Raw genomic sequence first — 18,061 nt, 5'->3', positions numbered from 1 at the left:
TATTTGCCTGAACGAAACAAAAAACAATATGTTAAATTTAATCAATATTACGTGGCCATTGTGGTGGGGTATAACTGACCTGTACGCTATTCACACGCGTGTAACTCTCACAACTGACGCAGCAACACCGATTTGAGCAGTTAACGCGGTCATAGAGGTCAATGACTCCAGCTACTGTGAGCATCCAACCATAGCTCTACGTTATTTTAATGTTAAGAAATTTTAAAAAAATGTTGGGTATCGACTACCCGGCCACAGCACCGGCGCCGAGATAAAAGTAAAGGCTTTGTGGAATAATACGTTTAAAAAAAAAAAAAAAAATTAATTTAAAAAAGAATCTCGAGCGCAACACACATGTAACTTACAAGGAAGAAATCTGAATGACTGAATTCATTAATCGCGTCCTATGGACACTCAGTAAAGACGGAGGGGGGGTGGCAAGGCATGTGCCAGTGCCGTTTCTCTTTCTCTCCCTCACTATCTTTTCCAACACAATAGTTTATGTAAACACCAACAAAAAGAATAATTAAATTGTGCAACTACAAATTCACTTAAGTCGAAATTACGTAAGTAGAGGACTTACTGTATATACGAGGGTTGTCTGAAGAGTTTCCGACCTAACAATATACAAGTCTTTGTTTTTTCAAGTTCATTTTTATAAAAACACACCACTCTGTCTTTGCAAACATTCTTCGCATCTTTTATATTCATGCATCTCCTCATACATACCCGGTGATTATTACGACTCCTGACCCGGCCTGGCCGCTTTCAAGTATTTGACGTGCCGTTTTTTTTTTTTTTTTTCATTATTGTACATAATCTCTTTTTACATATATACACTTCTCCCAGCGAAGCTCCCATCTCTTTAACCCGTCCAACTAGTAGTTGGCATCTTCCCCTGCGAAATAGTAATTTACGAAGGTGATATCCTCCTCATTCCATGAAAATCTCTGTCCTCCGAGCGCAACTTTTAGCTTAGGGAACAAAAAAAGTCCCTCGGGGCTAGATATGGTGAGTAAGGAGGGTCGTCAAGCAGTTCAAACCGTAGTTCGTGAATTTTTGCCATGGCAACCGCTGAGGTGTGAGAAGGTGCATCGTCTCAGTGAAACATACTTTTTTCTTCTGCAAATGTGGTCGTTTTCCCGTAACTTCTGTTTCAACTTATCAAGTAATGATGCGTAATATGCTTCTGTAATAGTTTTTCCCTTTTCTAGGTAATCTATGAAAATAACTCCGTGACTATCACAGAAAACAGTCGCCATCACTTTCTCAGCCGAATAAACAGTTTTTACATTTTTTGGGGCCGATTCCCCCTTTCGCAGTTCGCTGTTTGGACTATATTTTTGTTTCCGGAGTAGCAAGGTGTATCCAAGTTTCATTAGCAGTTATTATATGGAATGCTCTTCCTTCACCTCATCTTATTCTCACTTCTTCATAGAAAAAGTGAGGATAAGATGATCTTTAGAAAAAACTTGTTAGAAAAAAACTAATGTTTTTGCTACTAAATCATTTCCACGATCTCCTTTTCCCCAATTTAATCACAGTGAGGCAACCTAACCCTTTAGCTACCGGGACTTTTGGGGTGACTGTGCCAGAAGTACCGCGATTTTAACATAAATAATTCAAAAGTAAAATGTACTTGATAATTATAAACACTTCGTTAAGTAAAAATTTCACAGCCGGAGTAGTTGTGATACGGGGTTACTAAATGTATGCAACCTCATACAAAATCAATTAACAAATAAATACTGCTCGCTTAATGTCCACCTCATTTTTATGCCATGTGCATAGTACTGAAAATCAAACGACAATATCTGGTATGAGACAGTCCAGTTAACAAAAATAGAGTAGAAGTATGAGTATGAGTCATTATTTGTTTATAGTTGTACAATAATACTATAAAAGAAACATTGTAAATATTAATAATAATAATAATAGATGCACTCATTTTTTACTTGGTATGTTTAATTTTATAATGGGACTGACCGGAGTCATTTCGTCGCAATGTAACACATTACGATGCGAGCATTCGTATAGTCAGTTCAGCGAGTCGAGCTCTTTCCGAGTACTCCATCCCATGTTCGGATGCTCGCCATGAAATGCTCGGGTCAGTACCCACCTTAAAAGGTTCTGTAATACTAATGTTCCTGTAATACCACTTAGAAATAACCCTCCTCTTGTTTTTACTAATTATACACAGAATTCATATTTATGGCAAACTTTCAACAATTTTGATGCAATCTCGAAAACTTTTAACATAGACTTGTTCAAAAATAATCACATTAGTGTGCGACGCTTGCTCTCCGAATAATGGTGAATTTTGCATATGTATGTGTATGTATGTGTATGTATGTGTGTGTGTGCGCGTGTGTGTGTGTGGGTGGGTGTGGGTGGGTGTGGGTGTGTGTGTATATGTGTAGAGTGTGTCCATGTGAGCGTATGTGCATATGTGTGTAGTGTGTCCATGTGAGCGTATGTGCATATGTGTGTAGTGTGTCCATGTGAGCGTATGTGTGTGTGTTTGTTTGCAAATTAATGTTTGTTATATACCATGTATCTATTTGTGAAGACCTATAATTGACTTTGTGTTAATTGTTTTGTTTACTGTCATGTATTTGTAGCTGATGGTTTTCCAAAAAAAAAATACAATTCATATATTTATATATTACACATTCTATAGGTCAATGTTACTTAAGAAAAATTAAAGTCAGTTTTAAATTCAGTGTTAAAATCAATGTTAAATTCAGAGTTGGGCTATTATTTTGATTAAATATTTAGTTACTGCATGTGTCTGACAATAATAGCCTTTGCTATAATTAATATCTTTATATTCTGTGCATATTACAAAAAACATGTACTTAAATAACTCTGTATAGGAACAGAATGGCAATTTGCAAACGCATTAATGTATTAAAACATTACCAGTTGAAATAAATAAAACAATTATAATTTTATAAGAATAATTTAATTCGATAACATTATATTAAAAGAGCAATAACATTATTTATGTAGTCTAGAATCCCATATTATATAAATTTATGTTTATTTTTACAAATACAATTTGGATAAAGGCTGTATGCATGCGCAATAATTAGTCTGAAAACTAATAAATACTTGTTTAGCATTTGAATATTGCTAATTTGTTAAAGTAACACCATTCAAAATATACACATACATATATTTTATTCAAATATGAAGGAAAGATGTTAAACTTTGAATTCTTTACATATATTATAAATTATGTTCATCAATAATATACATTATAGTAAAAATCATTGTTCTTTTATATAGCTATACTGTTTTATTGAAATTTTTGCAAGCACTTTTCAAAACAATAAAATATCTTTTCATGTACTATGTACATGGTTGTGTATTAAAACGTTGATAATTTTGTGGCACAATGAATTATATATATAATATAGATTAAAAGAAATTGAAATTAAAATGTTTTGCAAGTATTTACAACTCCAATATGATTCACCATTAACCAACTTCAATATTGTTCAACTTTTCAGTCATTTTAAAGACAATAAATTATATACTATTTTTGTCAGTCGATTCACTAATTAGAGACAAACATATGGAAATAAGTATATTTATTGTTTTTATATAATTCTTCTAATTTCTTCGTTTACATAATTCTAATAGATTTGTGATTCTGGGTCAACGTTAAAGCAGAATATACCATAATACCAATGCATCGGTATATTATTGCTATAATTCATTGTTATAATGTACTTTCTTCAAAAGAAAAACTAAACTAGTATCTATTAAAGTCATTTTCTAACATAATGCCAAAAAATATACGCATTTAGCTCCTTTGTTCAATATAAAGTAGTCATAGAACCATGATTTCATTACTAAAATTGACTTCATATGGAACTGGCAGAACTAGATTTTAGATGACTAAACAATAAAGAATATCACAATACATATTACAAATTTGAAAAGGAACTTTCCACATTAAACATTCATATAAAAATAGTATTTTCCTTATACATAGTATAACTAACAGGCTAAGAGTCACTGTGCATTCACTTCTTATAAGTACCGAGAGGTGGAATCCCTCTTTCGTGTTCCTTCTCATTGTAAATATTCCTTAAATGGTAATAATTTCACTTATCCATAAAACATAAATAAGAAATGCACCTTCAACTCGAACTGGAAGAATACAGAATAAGCGTTCATGTAAATAGTGTCTCATCAAACTGCTCAGTAACTGTGGATTAATCAATTATATTATATAAAATTTAATATTCTTTAAACAATTCCAAATCTTCATTACAATTTCCTTTCACACGGCAAACAAAACTTCCAAATAAAAAAATGTTCAGGAATATTATTTTCCAATTAATAAAAACTAAGGCACTCATTAATGCCATGGACTACAAACACTTTGGCAGAATAATCAATATACAAAAATATATTATATATAATTGTCCGAAATGACATTCACTATGCATACGGCTGATATGAAATGTTTAAGTCTCTCACTAAAACATTATCACGGCCGATGAAAGCAATAACACAAAGATCTGTGTCGGATTATCAAGTTGTGCTCTTTGCTGGTGATATTGGCTCAGGAGAAGGAGTGATGATGATATCACCGGCATTCGACCGACTTCTTGTGACAAGCACTGGTGTTTTGGGTTTTGGTGTTTCGGTTAGTTTAATTCTGACCCTTCCCGAGTCTTGATTATAAACAGGGATATATTCACTCGGTGGGGGTAACAAGTTGTTATCCGGATATGCGGCACCGTTTGTTACAGGACGATCAAAATCTGAACTGTATGGTAGGTCTTCTACAGTCGATTCATCTACTTGAGGAATACTCTTGTTTTCATTCTGTGTTCCGTATGGTTTGATGTTTGTGTTAGGACTTGGAGCAAATTGTAGTGGAACTTCAGATTTTTTAGTATTTTCATCTATTCCTTTGTTACTATCTAATGTGCCATTTTTGTGAACTATTCGTGGGTCGTGTGTCGGCACTAATTCGTAATTTCCGTTACTCTTCTTTGGAGCTTCAGTCGGAGAGACTACTGGTTTCCCTAAAAGTGACTTATTCATATCTACCATTTCTTTTCCAGCCTTCTCGACATCTTTCTTTTGCTGTCTCATAAGTCTGCGATCACGCCTCTTACGGGATTGTCCTCGGATAATTGTAACTCCTATTAAGCAAATTAGTATAGCGACAATAATCCCAATACAAATGTACGTACCTAATGAGCTCTTCAAGGTTTGTTTAGATTCTTCCTGTAAATCTTCATTTAACGATTCAACGTCACCTTTAGCTAGTTGGATATTGCTTCTTTCTAGGTCATTGTTACTTTCAGACTTGACTATCGTTTCTTCGACTATGGCTCCTTCGGTGCTCGGCTTTTCTGACGGTTCGGCTTCCCAGTCTACACTTCCTTGGAACACGTTGAGTTTATCCGGTATAAAGGGTTCCTCTGAAGTTGAAGAGTTCATCTCGAAGCCAGATTGGAAGAATGGATGAAACAGGCCAGTGATAAATGGCTCCGTAGTAGTTGTACTCGAAGAGTTAACATCTTCAAATCCGCCACTTCCTTCATACTCATCTTCGCCAAATAGATCGGAGGAAGTATCATTATAGAAAACATCGCTTGCGTTCAATCCTGAACCGAAATCTCCGGATCCTGCTTCTTCTGTAGTCGATAAAGACGGATCTACAACTAAAGGAGCCGATAAATCATTGGATTTCTTTACTTCTACTTCTTCACCATTAAAAATGTCAGAATCACCGGAACTTTCAAATATATCCGGTTGTTCAGTAGAAGGCATATTAGAATTTTCAGTGGTCACTCCGAGAAATACTTTATCATCGTCATTTTCTTCTCCTCCTGACCCTTCCCAAACTTCTACGGCATTAAGGTCATTCAAAGAGGTGAGGGGCATTGATTTTCTATTAACCGTATCTTCAGCAATATTTTCAGTTTCTAATGGTTGATCACCCATCATCATATCCTCCAATCGACTATTAAATTTTTCAGAAGAATCTTTCTTTTCTACGCAGATTTCTGAAATTTTTATTTCAGTCCAGCTGAAACCTTTTAAGTATAATGGCTCTATACACTGTACATCGTCGACTGTGACTCCCTTACTTCTAAGGAGATTTAAATCCTCGATATTGCCACAAGTACAATGAAGGGGATTACCCTTCAATACTAAATGCTCTAGATTCTGCAACATAGCCATATTTGTAGGAACATCATGGAGCATATTATGACTAACATCCAGAGAGCTCACGCTGGATGGCAATACGGATGCGCTAAACTTCTTCAGTTTGTTGTTACTCAAGTTAAGGTGAACCAACTTTCTGGACGCTCGAGGTAGTTTCAAATGAGAAATCTTATTTGAAGAAAGATCAATGGATACGACTTCCGTAAACCTGTCGAGTTCGCCACTGATTTTAGTAATTTGAGCATTGGACAGATCGATGATATTGATGTTGCGGTGTTTGTTCCTGAGTGCGTACTTCTGGAGGGTGAGTAGGCTGGAGCAGACCGCCTTGTGGAGGCCCTCGGCGGTGGTGAGGCAGCGGCAGGCAGGGGGGCACGCAGGGGATGCGAGCGCAGGAGATGGATATGCCACCCCCAACATCACCATTAGTAGTAACGACCGCAGGAGCCACATTTTGCGTTCGCCAATCTGAAAATAAATAAAATTAATCATTAAATTGTTATCCACTAGACTTATTTGATAGTAATTCAATGTGATCCTATTATGGTATGTGAAGTTCCATGTGTCCAATTTACAGTAAAAATCTATGTTTTGCCAAAAACATCCATTATTTCATCAACGCTTTTTATTTAATATACCTAAATTTTAAGTTATCTACATTAAGTAGTTAATGTGTTATCTACATTAAGTAGTTAACCGTACATAATCTTGGCTCAGGGTATCAATCATAAAGTGCAGTATATGCGTTAACTCCTTATATAGATAACTTTATCTTTACCTCTCCTGATTAATAATAATATAATATTTTTTTAAATACATAGTAACATGAACTTTCTAACTTAATCTTCAAAATAAAAGTTCGGAAGAAATGTCATAATTGTGAACACTATGCAGTCAACATGTTTGGAATCGATATTCAGCGAGTAAAAATATTACAGAATTAAATTATTACTAAAACTTACAAGAAAACCATCAAATTCGAGCAGCATTATTTTCCAATAAAATTATCACAGTGGTGTACTAATATGCCGATGATCTACAAAAACGCTTATTGAGGAACAATGAGTTAGGATCTATTGATTTAGGTCCCAACATCGGCTGATTAAAAAAGGCAATGGAATTCTCACTTAATCTAAGAAAAATATAGCAACCCATAACACTACGGCAATACGAATCCTTATATCACGGGAATAATTCAAATTATTAGTAAATATGTGATTGTTTTCTTACATTTTTGTTAATAAAATATATTATGTTAATATGATTAGCAATTTATATTTTATTACTTTAAAGTTGTGTTGAAATTTAATGTTGTGCCTGTCGACGCTAACGCCATCTGTTCCGCTGTGTATAAAGTTTTTCGTAAAAGGTGAATTTAAAACCAATGCTGACAAATTCTCGAAAAAGTTTATCTGAAAATTATATCGTACTTACTCTAGCGATAGTAGTAGTAGTGGATAGCAACCAAATTACTCTATGATTTTTGCAAAAAAGAAAAATTAAAACGAGAATATAGGTACATTGAATTGTTGAGGAATAATCGTATTTATTTTTCAAAGACTCGGTATATAATTTACGCTACTTTAGTATGCAACTATGCAAGTTAACATCCGCGCCTATCCGACGCGGTGCCCTATGCACTATTGAGTGCTGATAGAGGTCAGAAGAAGAAATAGTTGGTTTAGAAATCGATAAATATCGAACATTTTCACAACAGACAATAATTGTTGATTTTGGCGCCCATTCGCGATTGCGCCGACGTTAACCAGACAGGCCAGCCTCTCACCCTCTCACCCGCCCGAGAGCCAAATGAAGTGTATCCGTCTCCTAAATAAATAAATGTATCAGTTCCGGTGGGTTTCTAGCTCTTATCAGTTTGTTCGGTTTATTCTGCAGAGATATACTGTAAGGTTTATCTGCGGTCTGCGCGTCTCGCCTCGGTCCTTCCTGGAATACGCGCCGGCCGGCGCCAAAGGCCGCGAGTGGCGGCCACCGGCAACCGGCAACTACTCTACTCCGTGCCACTCTGCGGTCGCTAAACCGCCTAACCACAATATGGCTAGTAACCAGGTACGCTAGTACGCTGGTACGCTGGTACGCCGGTTCCGGGTTTCCACTTCCTTCAGTTGTACAGAAAAGACAATTCGTCGCGGTCAAATACATGTCTGGCAACCGGCGCGCGGCGGTCTAGCTGTCTGCACCAACCAGACAACCTTGGTCGTCCAATCGGCGAGAAGTTCGATTTGCAAATCAATGGAGGATGTCGAACATTCCTTATTGCGATGAATGAACGATGTGAGGTTTTTTCAAACATAATGTTAGTTTTTTTTTTATAATTATAGTATTTTCAATACAACGTCAAAAGTACAAATGTTTTAAAATAGTCGAAACCAAATCTATTCCAGAACAACCAGCACAGCTTTATGCTTGTTCGTGATTATTTGGCCAAAAACAACACCGTGATCATGCCTCAACCACCGTATTCACCAGATTTGGCTCCCTGCTACTTTTTCCTATTCTCGAAACTGAAGAGACCAATAAAAGGAAAGCGTTTTGCCACAATTGATGAGATAAAGAATCGAAGAACGAGCTGATGGCCATAACGAAAAGCGCATTCCAGAAGTGCTTCGAGGATTGGAAAAAGCGCTGGCATATCTGAAAGGGATTTCTGTGAAGGGGAGAAAATGGATATTGACGAAAAGATTAATTCTTTACGAAAAAATTCAAAATTCACCTTTTCTTTTGAACAGACCTCGTATTTCAAAATCACGGTTGGATAATACGTCGATCGGCGACAGTTTTATACTCACAGTGTACCTACTTATTATATTTGTAACTACTTAAAAACAATGGAAAATATATTTAATAATACATCTTACATCCATAGATACATATTTGAAGGCGACACCTTCCTTAACCAGAATCAGTATACGAGTGTTATTTATTAACTTTAAATAGTAAATTTCTGGAAATGTGAGCATGATTGTTATCTACATATCATAGTCTTATAAGACTATAGACTATGTCTACAGACAACTTCTTGTTTTATTATATTTCATTGGTAATGTATGTATGTTCATACTCGTAATGTATTATGGTATGTTAATTTAAAGTATAAAAAATACGAAAATCTCGGAATAGAAAACTATTATTCCCAGAATTGTAATTTGTACCTGTGTGGGGCGCGTGGGCGCGAATAAAGGAAATTATATATTTTTATTCGGTAAATACTTTTAATTCGTAATGTACGGAGAAGGTATTTTTTTTTCATCTACACTAGGTCGTGGAACGCTTCTCAGTGAAAAAAGTGAATAAATCGTACGAGTGAAACAAAAAACCATTTTAAATTAAAATTCATGTTCCTATACAATATTTTTTATCTTTCCTAAAATGGTTCTCGCGGTAAAAATTAGTAAAACCAATGACACTACACAAATTTACATAATCCAGCGGGCGTTAAACAAGGTAATTGACGCAAATGAAAACGTAATATGTAAAAGTTTCATTGTTATTACCTCAGACGTCATTAAAAGATTCACGGCATATCTGCAATTCTCCTCGCCTTGCAGTGAACCTAAACCCACTCTTTTTCCTTGAATAGTCAATTGAGTTTAGATAAATGGGCCGAGACAAATCTTAGCGGAATTAATTTGTCCGCCGGGAAATTTACAGTCAGCGCATTACGCAATATGCCCCTAAAGGTCAAATTACAACGCGGTTAATTACTGGATATAAATATTAACCGCGATATATTGAAGATAAATATAACATAATATAATCGAGTAGATACTTGTTTATAAATTTTACGTACCGGCTTGGATGATTAAAAAGAAATATCGAGTTACGAACAAAAATCCCGACGAAAAATAATCGTGATTTGTGAACAAAATTGCAAGCAAATGGAAATAAAAGCAATTATTGGTATTTAAATATTATAATATAAAATATAATTTACTTATAACCAATAGTAGAGAATTTCATCTAAACAATATTTCACGACCCGAGAATAAAACATGTTACTAATTTTCAGCACATAATATCGTTAGTTAAAATTAAATATTACAACATATGAACATGCAAGAATATGTGACTTATTTATCATTTACTAGATGAAGTGTGTTGAAGCTAATGAGCTGTGTTTTTTTTAATGAAATTTTGACCACAAACAAATAATTAGGGACATATATATGTCTAACTAGATATATTTTATGTTAGTAAAAATAATAAATCATACTTGTGCATAAGGATAATACGATAACCGATGAATCGGAATAACTATGCTACGAGAAGTAATATAACTAATTATACCATATTTATAAATAAGTCACAGGTTAACTCTCTAATGACTCCAAAGATCCCTTATTCAAGGATTTGACTAGGAAAATACGTTGCAAATTAAAATAATTACTTATATTTATTAATATATATAAACATATAAAGTAGCGAGCACTAAAATCTTTCCAGACTGAAGATATCACTTTTTTAAATAATATTTTTTGTTATGATTTCTTGATAGATTTTCAGTCCAAATTATTAAACAACACTATTTAAAGATGATATACTACAAAAATGCGTATTTAGCGACCAAAAATTTTGTTTTTCATAATTTTATAGTTAATTTTATATAATATATTCGTTTTTTTCTTACAAAAATCAAAAATGCTCATATAATTTAAAAACAACCACATATTTATTTCAAATAAAATTATATAGGTACATAACACTCACAATTATCAAAAACCAACAAAACCAGTACCTAATTGTTGATCCTCCTTATTTTATTCCTGCTTCAACCCGTTTTGGCATGGATTTTACCGTTTCCTTGCAGAGGTTCTAAGAAATGGTTTTCTCAGTTGTTTTATCCTTTCTTCTACTTAAATCGATAATCCGATCATTATCAGTGAGAATAATATATTTAGTTTTATTTAACATTCCAAAGACTTTTAGATAAACTAATTGTTGCATAAAAGTAGTATCATCTTAATTTAAGGTATAAAATTTCATTGAAATGAGGAAATAAAAACAAAATATAATAGAAATATATTTATATTTTCAGTCTCGTATTGACGGACTTGGCAACTCGTTAAAATTTTACTACTTAACATGTTTATGTTTTTCCCAGAAACTTAACTATGTAAAAAATTAATATGTACATACATATACATATAATATAATAATACCTAATGTAACGTTCATGTTACTTTTTCCTTATACATGAAATATGACGATACAATATTGCTAGTTTTCCTCTTTTGAGCGTAATATTATTTTTAAATTGTCCAAAGATTAAGATACTTATAAGAGTTTAACAAAAAATATTGATGGCCAAATAAATGTGGACTGAACAAACTGTGGCGTTCCGCCAATTTGTTATCGGTGCTTTTATTCGTCAAAGATTACCAAAGACGTTATAGATTTTTAATAATAAGCGGAATGTGAAAGTTGCACAGGGTATGAAGTAATCACATAAGCCAGCCAATGCCAATTCGTAAACCAGACTTTAATATTCTCTTCGTACTTCGTAAATGATGATTTGTATCTGTTGAGACACCTACATAAACATTATGCATCATCTAAATTTTATTTATTCTATTGAATTAGACAGGTTAACTCTGGACAGGTTGACTGGAGCGAGGGGCTGATCACCCTTCCTTCGCGTGTTAACACGAAGGAAAGGTAACACCGCGTTTATATGATGCAGTGCCCTATGCACCATCGGGTGCGGATAAGGGTTAGAAGATTTTATTTATTTAGATCGTATTTGATTACCTACAATTAGTTGTTGTCAAGTAGAGTGTATATTTCAATAACTGTTCGTTTATGCGTCATATTCATTAATATTAGTATCTAAAAAATAAAGTCTATAAAGTCTTAGTATCTAAAAAATAAAGTCTATAAAAACTGCATTAAATCCTTATGAAGCTGCTTCTTACGAACGGTCTGCACGAAAACGGGAAGTCAATTATAATCTCGGTTGATTCTGCTTTCAGAGACACGATCTGATAAACTCGCTTTGCCAATCAGTCATTTGGCCTTTGCAATCATCTGCCAGCTTCCTCGTCCTGGAGAGAACATTAAATCCCGACATTGACACATATTACCTTGAACATGTCGCATTACTTACTGAACAATGCATTTATGCGGGTGCCGCCCTGAGATCGGGAAACATCTCGAGCAACGGAAAAGGCGTGGACTTCTATATAAAAGGGCTGTTCTATTGAAAAGGTTAATCTTATAACTTCGATGCTATTTTATATATCCGACAATGAACATAATACGCGGTCATCATTCCGAGCACGAAAGTAAAGCTTTACTTCTATTTATTAAAAGTGTTTTTAAAATACCGGATAGGTCATAAAATCAACGTAACATTAATAACATTATCTAATAAACATTCGGATAGTGGAAACAGTTGGCTTAAGATGTACAAACGTAGTTTCACGATGCATTTTAAGATCACATAGCTATTTACTATTAAATTAAAAGTTAGCCGACTGAGTTAGAGTTCTTCAATCTAAGACACTACCAATAATTAAATGTGACTTTGTATCCACTTTTAATTTAAATTAAAATCACTCAGTAAATACCAATATTTCTTAAAAATCTTACGAACCCATCAAAAATATTTCACTCTGATATGTAAGCATACGGAGTTTAGGACTTTGTGAAATTGAAGGGCGAGTTGCACCCTGTCAACCGAGAAACGGCAAACCGCCAAAAGCAATCACGAAATTCGGGAAATAGTGAAATGGCGCACGGAACGGCGCGGGCGGGATGATTCGGAAGGAGTTGCGAAGGTCGCCGGCGGTGACTGGAGCTAGCGGGATATGGAGTACTGCCACTGCTGGAGTCACCGCTAGTACGTAATGCGTCCCATCCGGCAATTGCAGCAATTGCTCCTCCGTGAATCCTGACAGGAAACCTCGGCCATATTGTTACGATGGCGATCATATCGACTTGTAACGACAACAGTATTAAACAAATGGGATCCAATTATATAATGCCTATTTATTAGGTTAATTAATCTGCGTTTGAATCAAATACGAATTTATTAACAGAAGATTAAATATGATTATTTTTACACACAGCATTAACATATTGACATACATTACATTAGGAGATGCGAAGACTATTTGCGAGGACAGATTGACGTGGCGTTCTATTCACTCTGCCTTCCTCCGAGTTACTTAGTTTATGTCCAGACACTTAAGACGAGGAATTCTATACGTATTGTTAACACCGTCGAAATGATTAGTTTGAAGTCGTAAAAACTATATTTATATTTATTTTTGGCAGACGGAATTTCCCGACTGAAAGATTAGTGCAGTAAACGAGAAAAAAATTGCAGTTGTTCATTTTGTGCCAGTATTGTGTATATGTACTGCAGATTGTAGATATTACACCAGCCTCTAGCAGTAAACACGGATAAGAATACCACCTGACAAATTATTTCAATGCCAACTTGAAATTGAGCCAAGTGATCCCACATACTGAATAACTTTTACTAAATCTCACAAAAAAAAATGTGTGCATTTGTTTCTTTAAATCTTTATCGCAATAGTTAATTGATGCTACATTAATGATTTACGTCGGCACAATTATTTTATTATTTAAAATATTAAGAAACCTAATTATAAATGTAAAGGCGAACTTCTTTTATCTGCAGTAATCAGTCGACAATTTCTGACGATGAACGAATGTCATAACATAGCAAGAAGTGAGTACAACACAGTACGGCATAATAACTCACGAAACGGAGCGAAACAGGAAACAGTATGATAATCAAAAACATGTTTTGTCTATCATACTTTATATTTTGTGTAAAAGCATTTTTATGGTAATACATAGATCCGATTTACTTTTCCTATGGGATATCGACCTATTACGTTGAATCGACCGGAAATTTTGGATACTCTTCGCTAGAAAAATTTTAGATCGTATTGGAAAAAAACATTGCAGAAGTCCGATTCCAAAATCTGAAATTCATGTATACTCGTATTTAGCCTTTTACATTTGTCTAAAAATGTTTTACTGTAGCGAAATCCTATGGTGTAATTGAAAACGAAATTGAATATGTAACATAACTGACACGTATGAAAGTGTTATAGTTTTTAAACGAATGAAGACGTGATGAAGATGTAACTATTTCCTGCAAAATTCTATAAAATTAATGATTTTGTCTATTGATTCCTGAATCACATAAAATATAATTTTACTCTAAACTATATACTGTATTCTAATTCTAACAAAGCTTAAACAAATCATGTCACCGATGTAAATACGAGTAAGTGCACAAGTGAATAGGATCAGGTAGCACATCTCGTAAATGGGAAAAATAAATAATAAGAAACGATAACACAAAAGAGTGGTTGTATAACTGAAATGTGAATAAGCCAACACAAAATAGAGGAAGAGAGCTTATAGCATAAAGGAATACTTAAAAGATTTTGGGGTAGGATGGTGAGACACAACGCAGACGGGAAGGACAAAGGAGGACCTGTCTGGGAGGAATAAGCACAGGCATCCCCCGTTATCAATCACTCAATGCCGTGGATGTCGAAATAGCGGATAGGAAGTAACATTGTGATTTCTTTGGGTAACCAACTATTATTATTAATCTTCGTAGTATTATCAAAACATATTCATAAATAGTTAATGTTAGCTTAAAGACCTGATACGATTTAAATTCAAGCTGAACAAACTTAACTAAATTTAAATTCATAATATTTGAAATTACACAAACTTACAACACTGAATATTTGATGAGCGTGAATAATAAATAATCAACGATTCAAAAGTACGTAGACTTACTCCATATGCTTTGTTTTTTAGAGTGAGCGTTTTGTAGCAGGAGACGTGGATAATTAGAAGCGATTTGCTCATGAAAGGGTGAGGGTGGCGAGAAACACCGAGTGAAAAGGGACTATATAGAGAATGATAAAAGATATTCTGTTTTGTGTGAAGAGATTTTTTATCCCAAACATAGAGAGGAAGGGGCTCGTTAGTTAAGCGTATGACCTTGCAGGCGGCTCCCGTAACGTCATTCTTCATTCAGAAAACGCCACGCAATCTTCGCAAATGAGAAGAGTGCTCTTCCCACGTAATATTCTTTAGTAATAGACTCGTGAACCAACAGCACCGCGTAACAATTCATCTATTTATATTAGTTTAATCATTTCACATTTGTGAAATTTGGTATTTACCAATCATAAAATTCACCATAAAATCGTATTAAAACTAGTTTCTTATCGATTGTAAAATATTAGAGTGCTATTTTTTCACTAATATTAGCGCAACGAATATCGTTTTCACTTTTACGAGTGAAGATACCCCGCGAGAACATTCGTCATTTGAAATTGTCATTATCATTTTGCATACTCCTTGTTCATAATAGAACCGGAGACAACGCTGTATTGAATAAAATATAATATAATATAAAAAACGAATCGACGCCTAGTTATGTATAAATGAGTATCGTAGATCTGCTGCGCCCTTTGTGAGGTTATTAGCCCACTATCGTTCAAGGCATACGACCTGTTGACCCTGGACTTGCGTAGGGCGTCATTACGACATTATAAACACACGTTATTTGTATATTAATGAGTACATTTCACATAGAATAAAAAACCTTGTGCGCATTACAATATTTTTTGTTTAATCGATTTATTTTGGTCTTATTGTACGTTCTATGCATACTTTGACACTTTTTTGCTGTTTTGAGATCGCTTTAATTAAACGTCGAGAGTAGATTTGTACAGATCTCAGCGTGTGAACTGAACTGGTACAAAGAACCAAGAGTACGTAGGAAGGAAAATAATAAGCGGACCATTACTCGTCTCTCATCTTAACGAGATTGATGTTTCAACCACTTCTCGTACTGCTAACTATTCACGGAACGTGACAACAAAATGTTTAACGGTGTGATTCGACCTAACGTCACAGAACTTGCCTACTACAATGAGGTGTCAGTTCTAATCCAAATTTTTGGAATTTATAAAAAATATGAATGAATTAATGTAATAAAATATCTTCTTCTTCTTCTTCTTCTTTTTCTAGATAAGGATCTAAGGTCCCAAGGGGGACCCTTAGGAATAAAAAAAAACATGAGGACAAATTCTGGTATGTCAATAAATGAATGGAATTGGCTCGATCGTTTTACAGCTCTATTAGACGAAGTCACAACATTTCAGTATGGCGCCAATATCGCACAAATCAAAATAAAGGTAAAAGAACTGAAAATAACGTTTTAATTCCATTTATGAAGTTTGCCGCCATAGCACCAAATGTAAATACACATATCCTGTTTTTAACAAAGACAATGAAGTTTTGTATTTATGCAGAAACTTCCAGGTACCGGTTTCATCGATTTGTTGTTCTAAGAAACGCGGTTCTGGATTACGAGGAAACTTTAACATCGTAAGAATTGAAAGTTATATTTAAGTAGGTATTCAAACAAAAAATTAAAACAAGCATAAAATAAACAAAGAAAAAAATCAACACTGGATTTGGAGAAACATGACACGATTTATTATTTATATATTTTAAAACTAGTTTCGTATTCCTGTTTCTCCCCCGTTTTCTATCCCATATAGACAAAATGTCCTTCAACCTAACCTCCTTCACTTACATCACATGTTCTCATCAAATCAACATATTCCATTTCTAGATCCAATGAACTGGAGTGCCGAACTGTGACCAGCCGAACGTATAAAAGCGAGGTGACCCTCGCTTTTATACGTTTTATTTTGTGATCTTAAGAAAAAACTTCAACTGTTATATCTTTCCATTAAGTGTGGAGTTATGTTTATTTGTTTCAGTGTTTCAATAATTAAAATGTGTTATACGAGTATGTACACCTCAATTATGGCGTCTAATGTATTTTTTTAAAGAAATAAACCGCAAAGCCTATACCCGTACTTTAAAAGCTTGTCTCATGATAAGATAGTAAAGATAGAGAAGGCAGTATTGAAAAATACGTCACCAATACCCAGACCCATTGAAAACAAATATTTCTTGAATTCATTTAGTTATTAGCGGGATCGAACCCGCGACGCATTTTACACACTCGAGAATCTACCCAACTACGTTGCGGCGTCTGTCGAATTAATGATAGTTACACTCTTTTGATTCGATATGGAGTCCTATGCACCACCTGGATAATTGAAAAAACAAAAATTGATAATTTAAGAATAAATTATATTAATTAGATACTAACCGTTTTTTAGCGAAAATGATGATTAGATCCTTATTGTCACAAAACTATTAATGTTTCACAATTAAACACTGAATTTAATCGAAGATTTAATTAAAACAGTCGTTCGGTTTTCGTTTCGGTTATTTACTAATCTATTCTTATTGTTTAAAATTCAATCAAATTGGAAGAAGTTTAAATTAATAATTAGTAATAATAATGAAAAACGTATTGCGTTTAGTGGATCGACAGTAGAAGGAAGCGGGTATCTACAGTATGCGTAGGTCGACAACAATATTTGACGTTTTTAAACGATAAATGAAAACGTATATTGAGCTTCACATAATACATAATATAAGTTATCTTATTCTTCTTCTTTAATTCTGACATCAAACGACGCAAAACAAATATTATTATTATTACTTTTTTTCATGACTTTCGTTTAGAGTAATTTTCAGTTTATTAGCACGACAAGGTGGTATTAAACTACGTGCTTTTATACGACCCTTTTGATAAATAAATCAGAAATAATATTTACTTATTCCGATTTCTCCAAAATTGACGTTATTGATTTTCATAAAATAACCGAAGCGTATTTATTTCATTATATGGAAGTATTTATATCGTCATAACGACATATAATCGTTGTGAAAATATTGTTAAGTTTTA

General features: G+C 34.1%; 1 protein-coding gene across 3 annotated transcripts in view; it reads right to left on the bottom strand.

The window, feature by feature from the left end:
* Positions 1-2,949: 2,949 nt before the first annotated feature.
* Positions 2,950-18,061, bottom strand: part of wdp (Leucine rich repeat protein windpipe) — a 48,321-nt gene continuing 33,209 nt past the window's right edge. For 2 of the 3 annotated variants that reach the window (XM_088278236.1, XM_088278227.1), the window contains one exon: positions 2,950-6,669. In XM_088278236.1, the coding sequence (XP_088134362.1) occupies positions 4,549-6,654 (2,106 nt within the window). In that variant the 5' untranslated portion in view covers positions 6,655-6,669 and the 3' untranslated portion in view covers positions 2,950-4,548. Of the gene's footprint in view, positions 6,670-17,416; positions 17,553-18,061 lie in introns of all 3 variants that reach the window. The other variant, XM_088278245.1, reaches the window with a different exon arrangement.

This window comes from Brachycentrus maculatus, unplaced genomic scaffold, assembly GCF_059751285.1.
Source record: "Brachycentrus maculatus isolate JH-2025_06_01 unplaced genomic scaffold, ASM5975128v1 h1tg000005l, whole genome shotgun sequence".
NCBI classification, from domain to species: Eukaryota; Metazoa; Arthropoda; class Insecta; order Trichoptera; family Brachycentridae; genus Brachycentrus; species Brachycentrus maculatus.
This window is presented reverse-complemented; position numbering and strand designations above follow the sequence as displayed.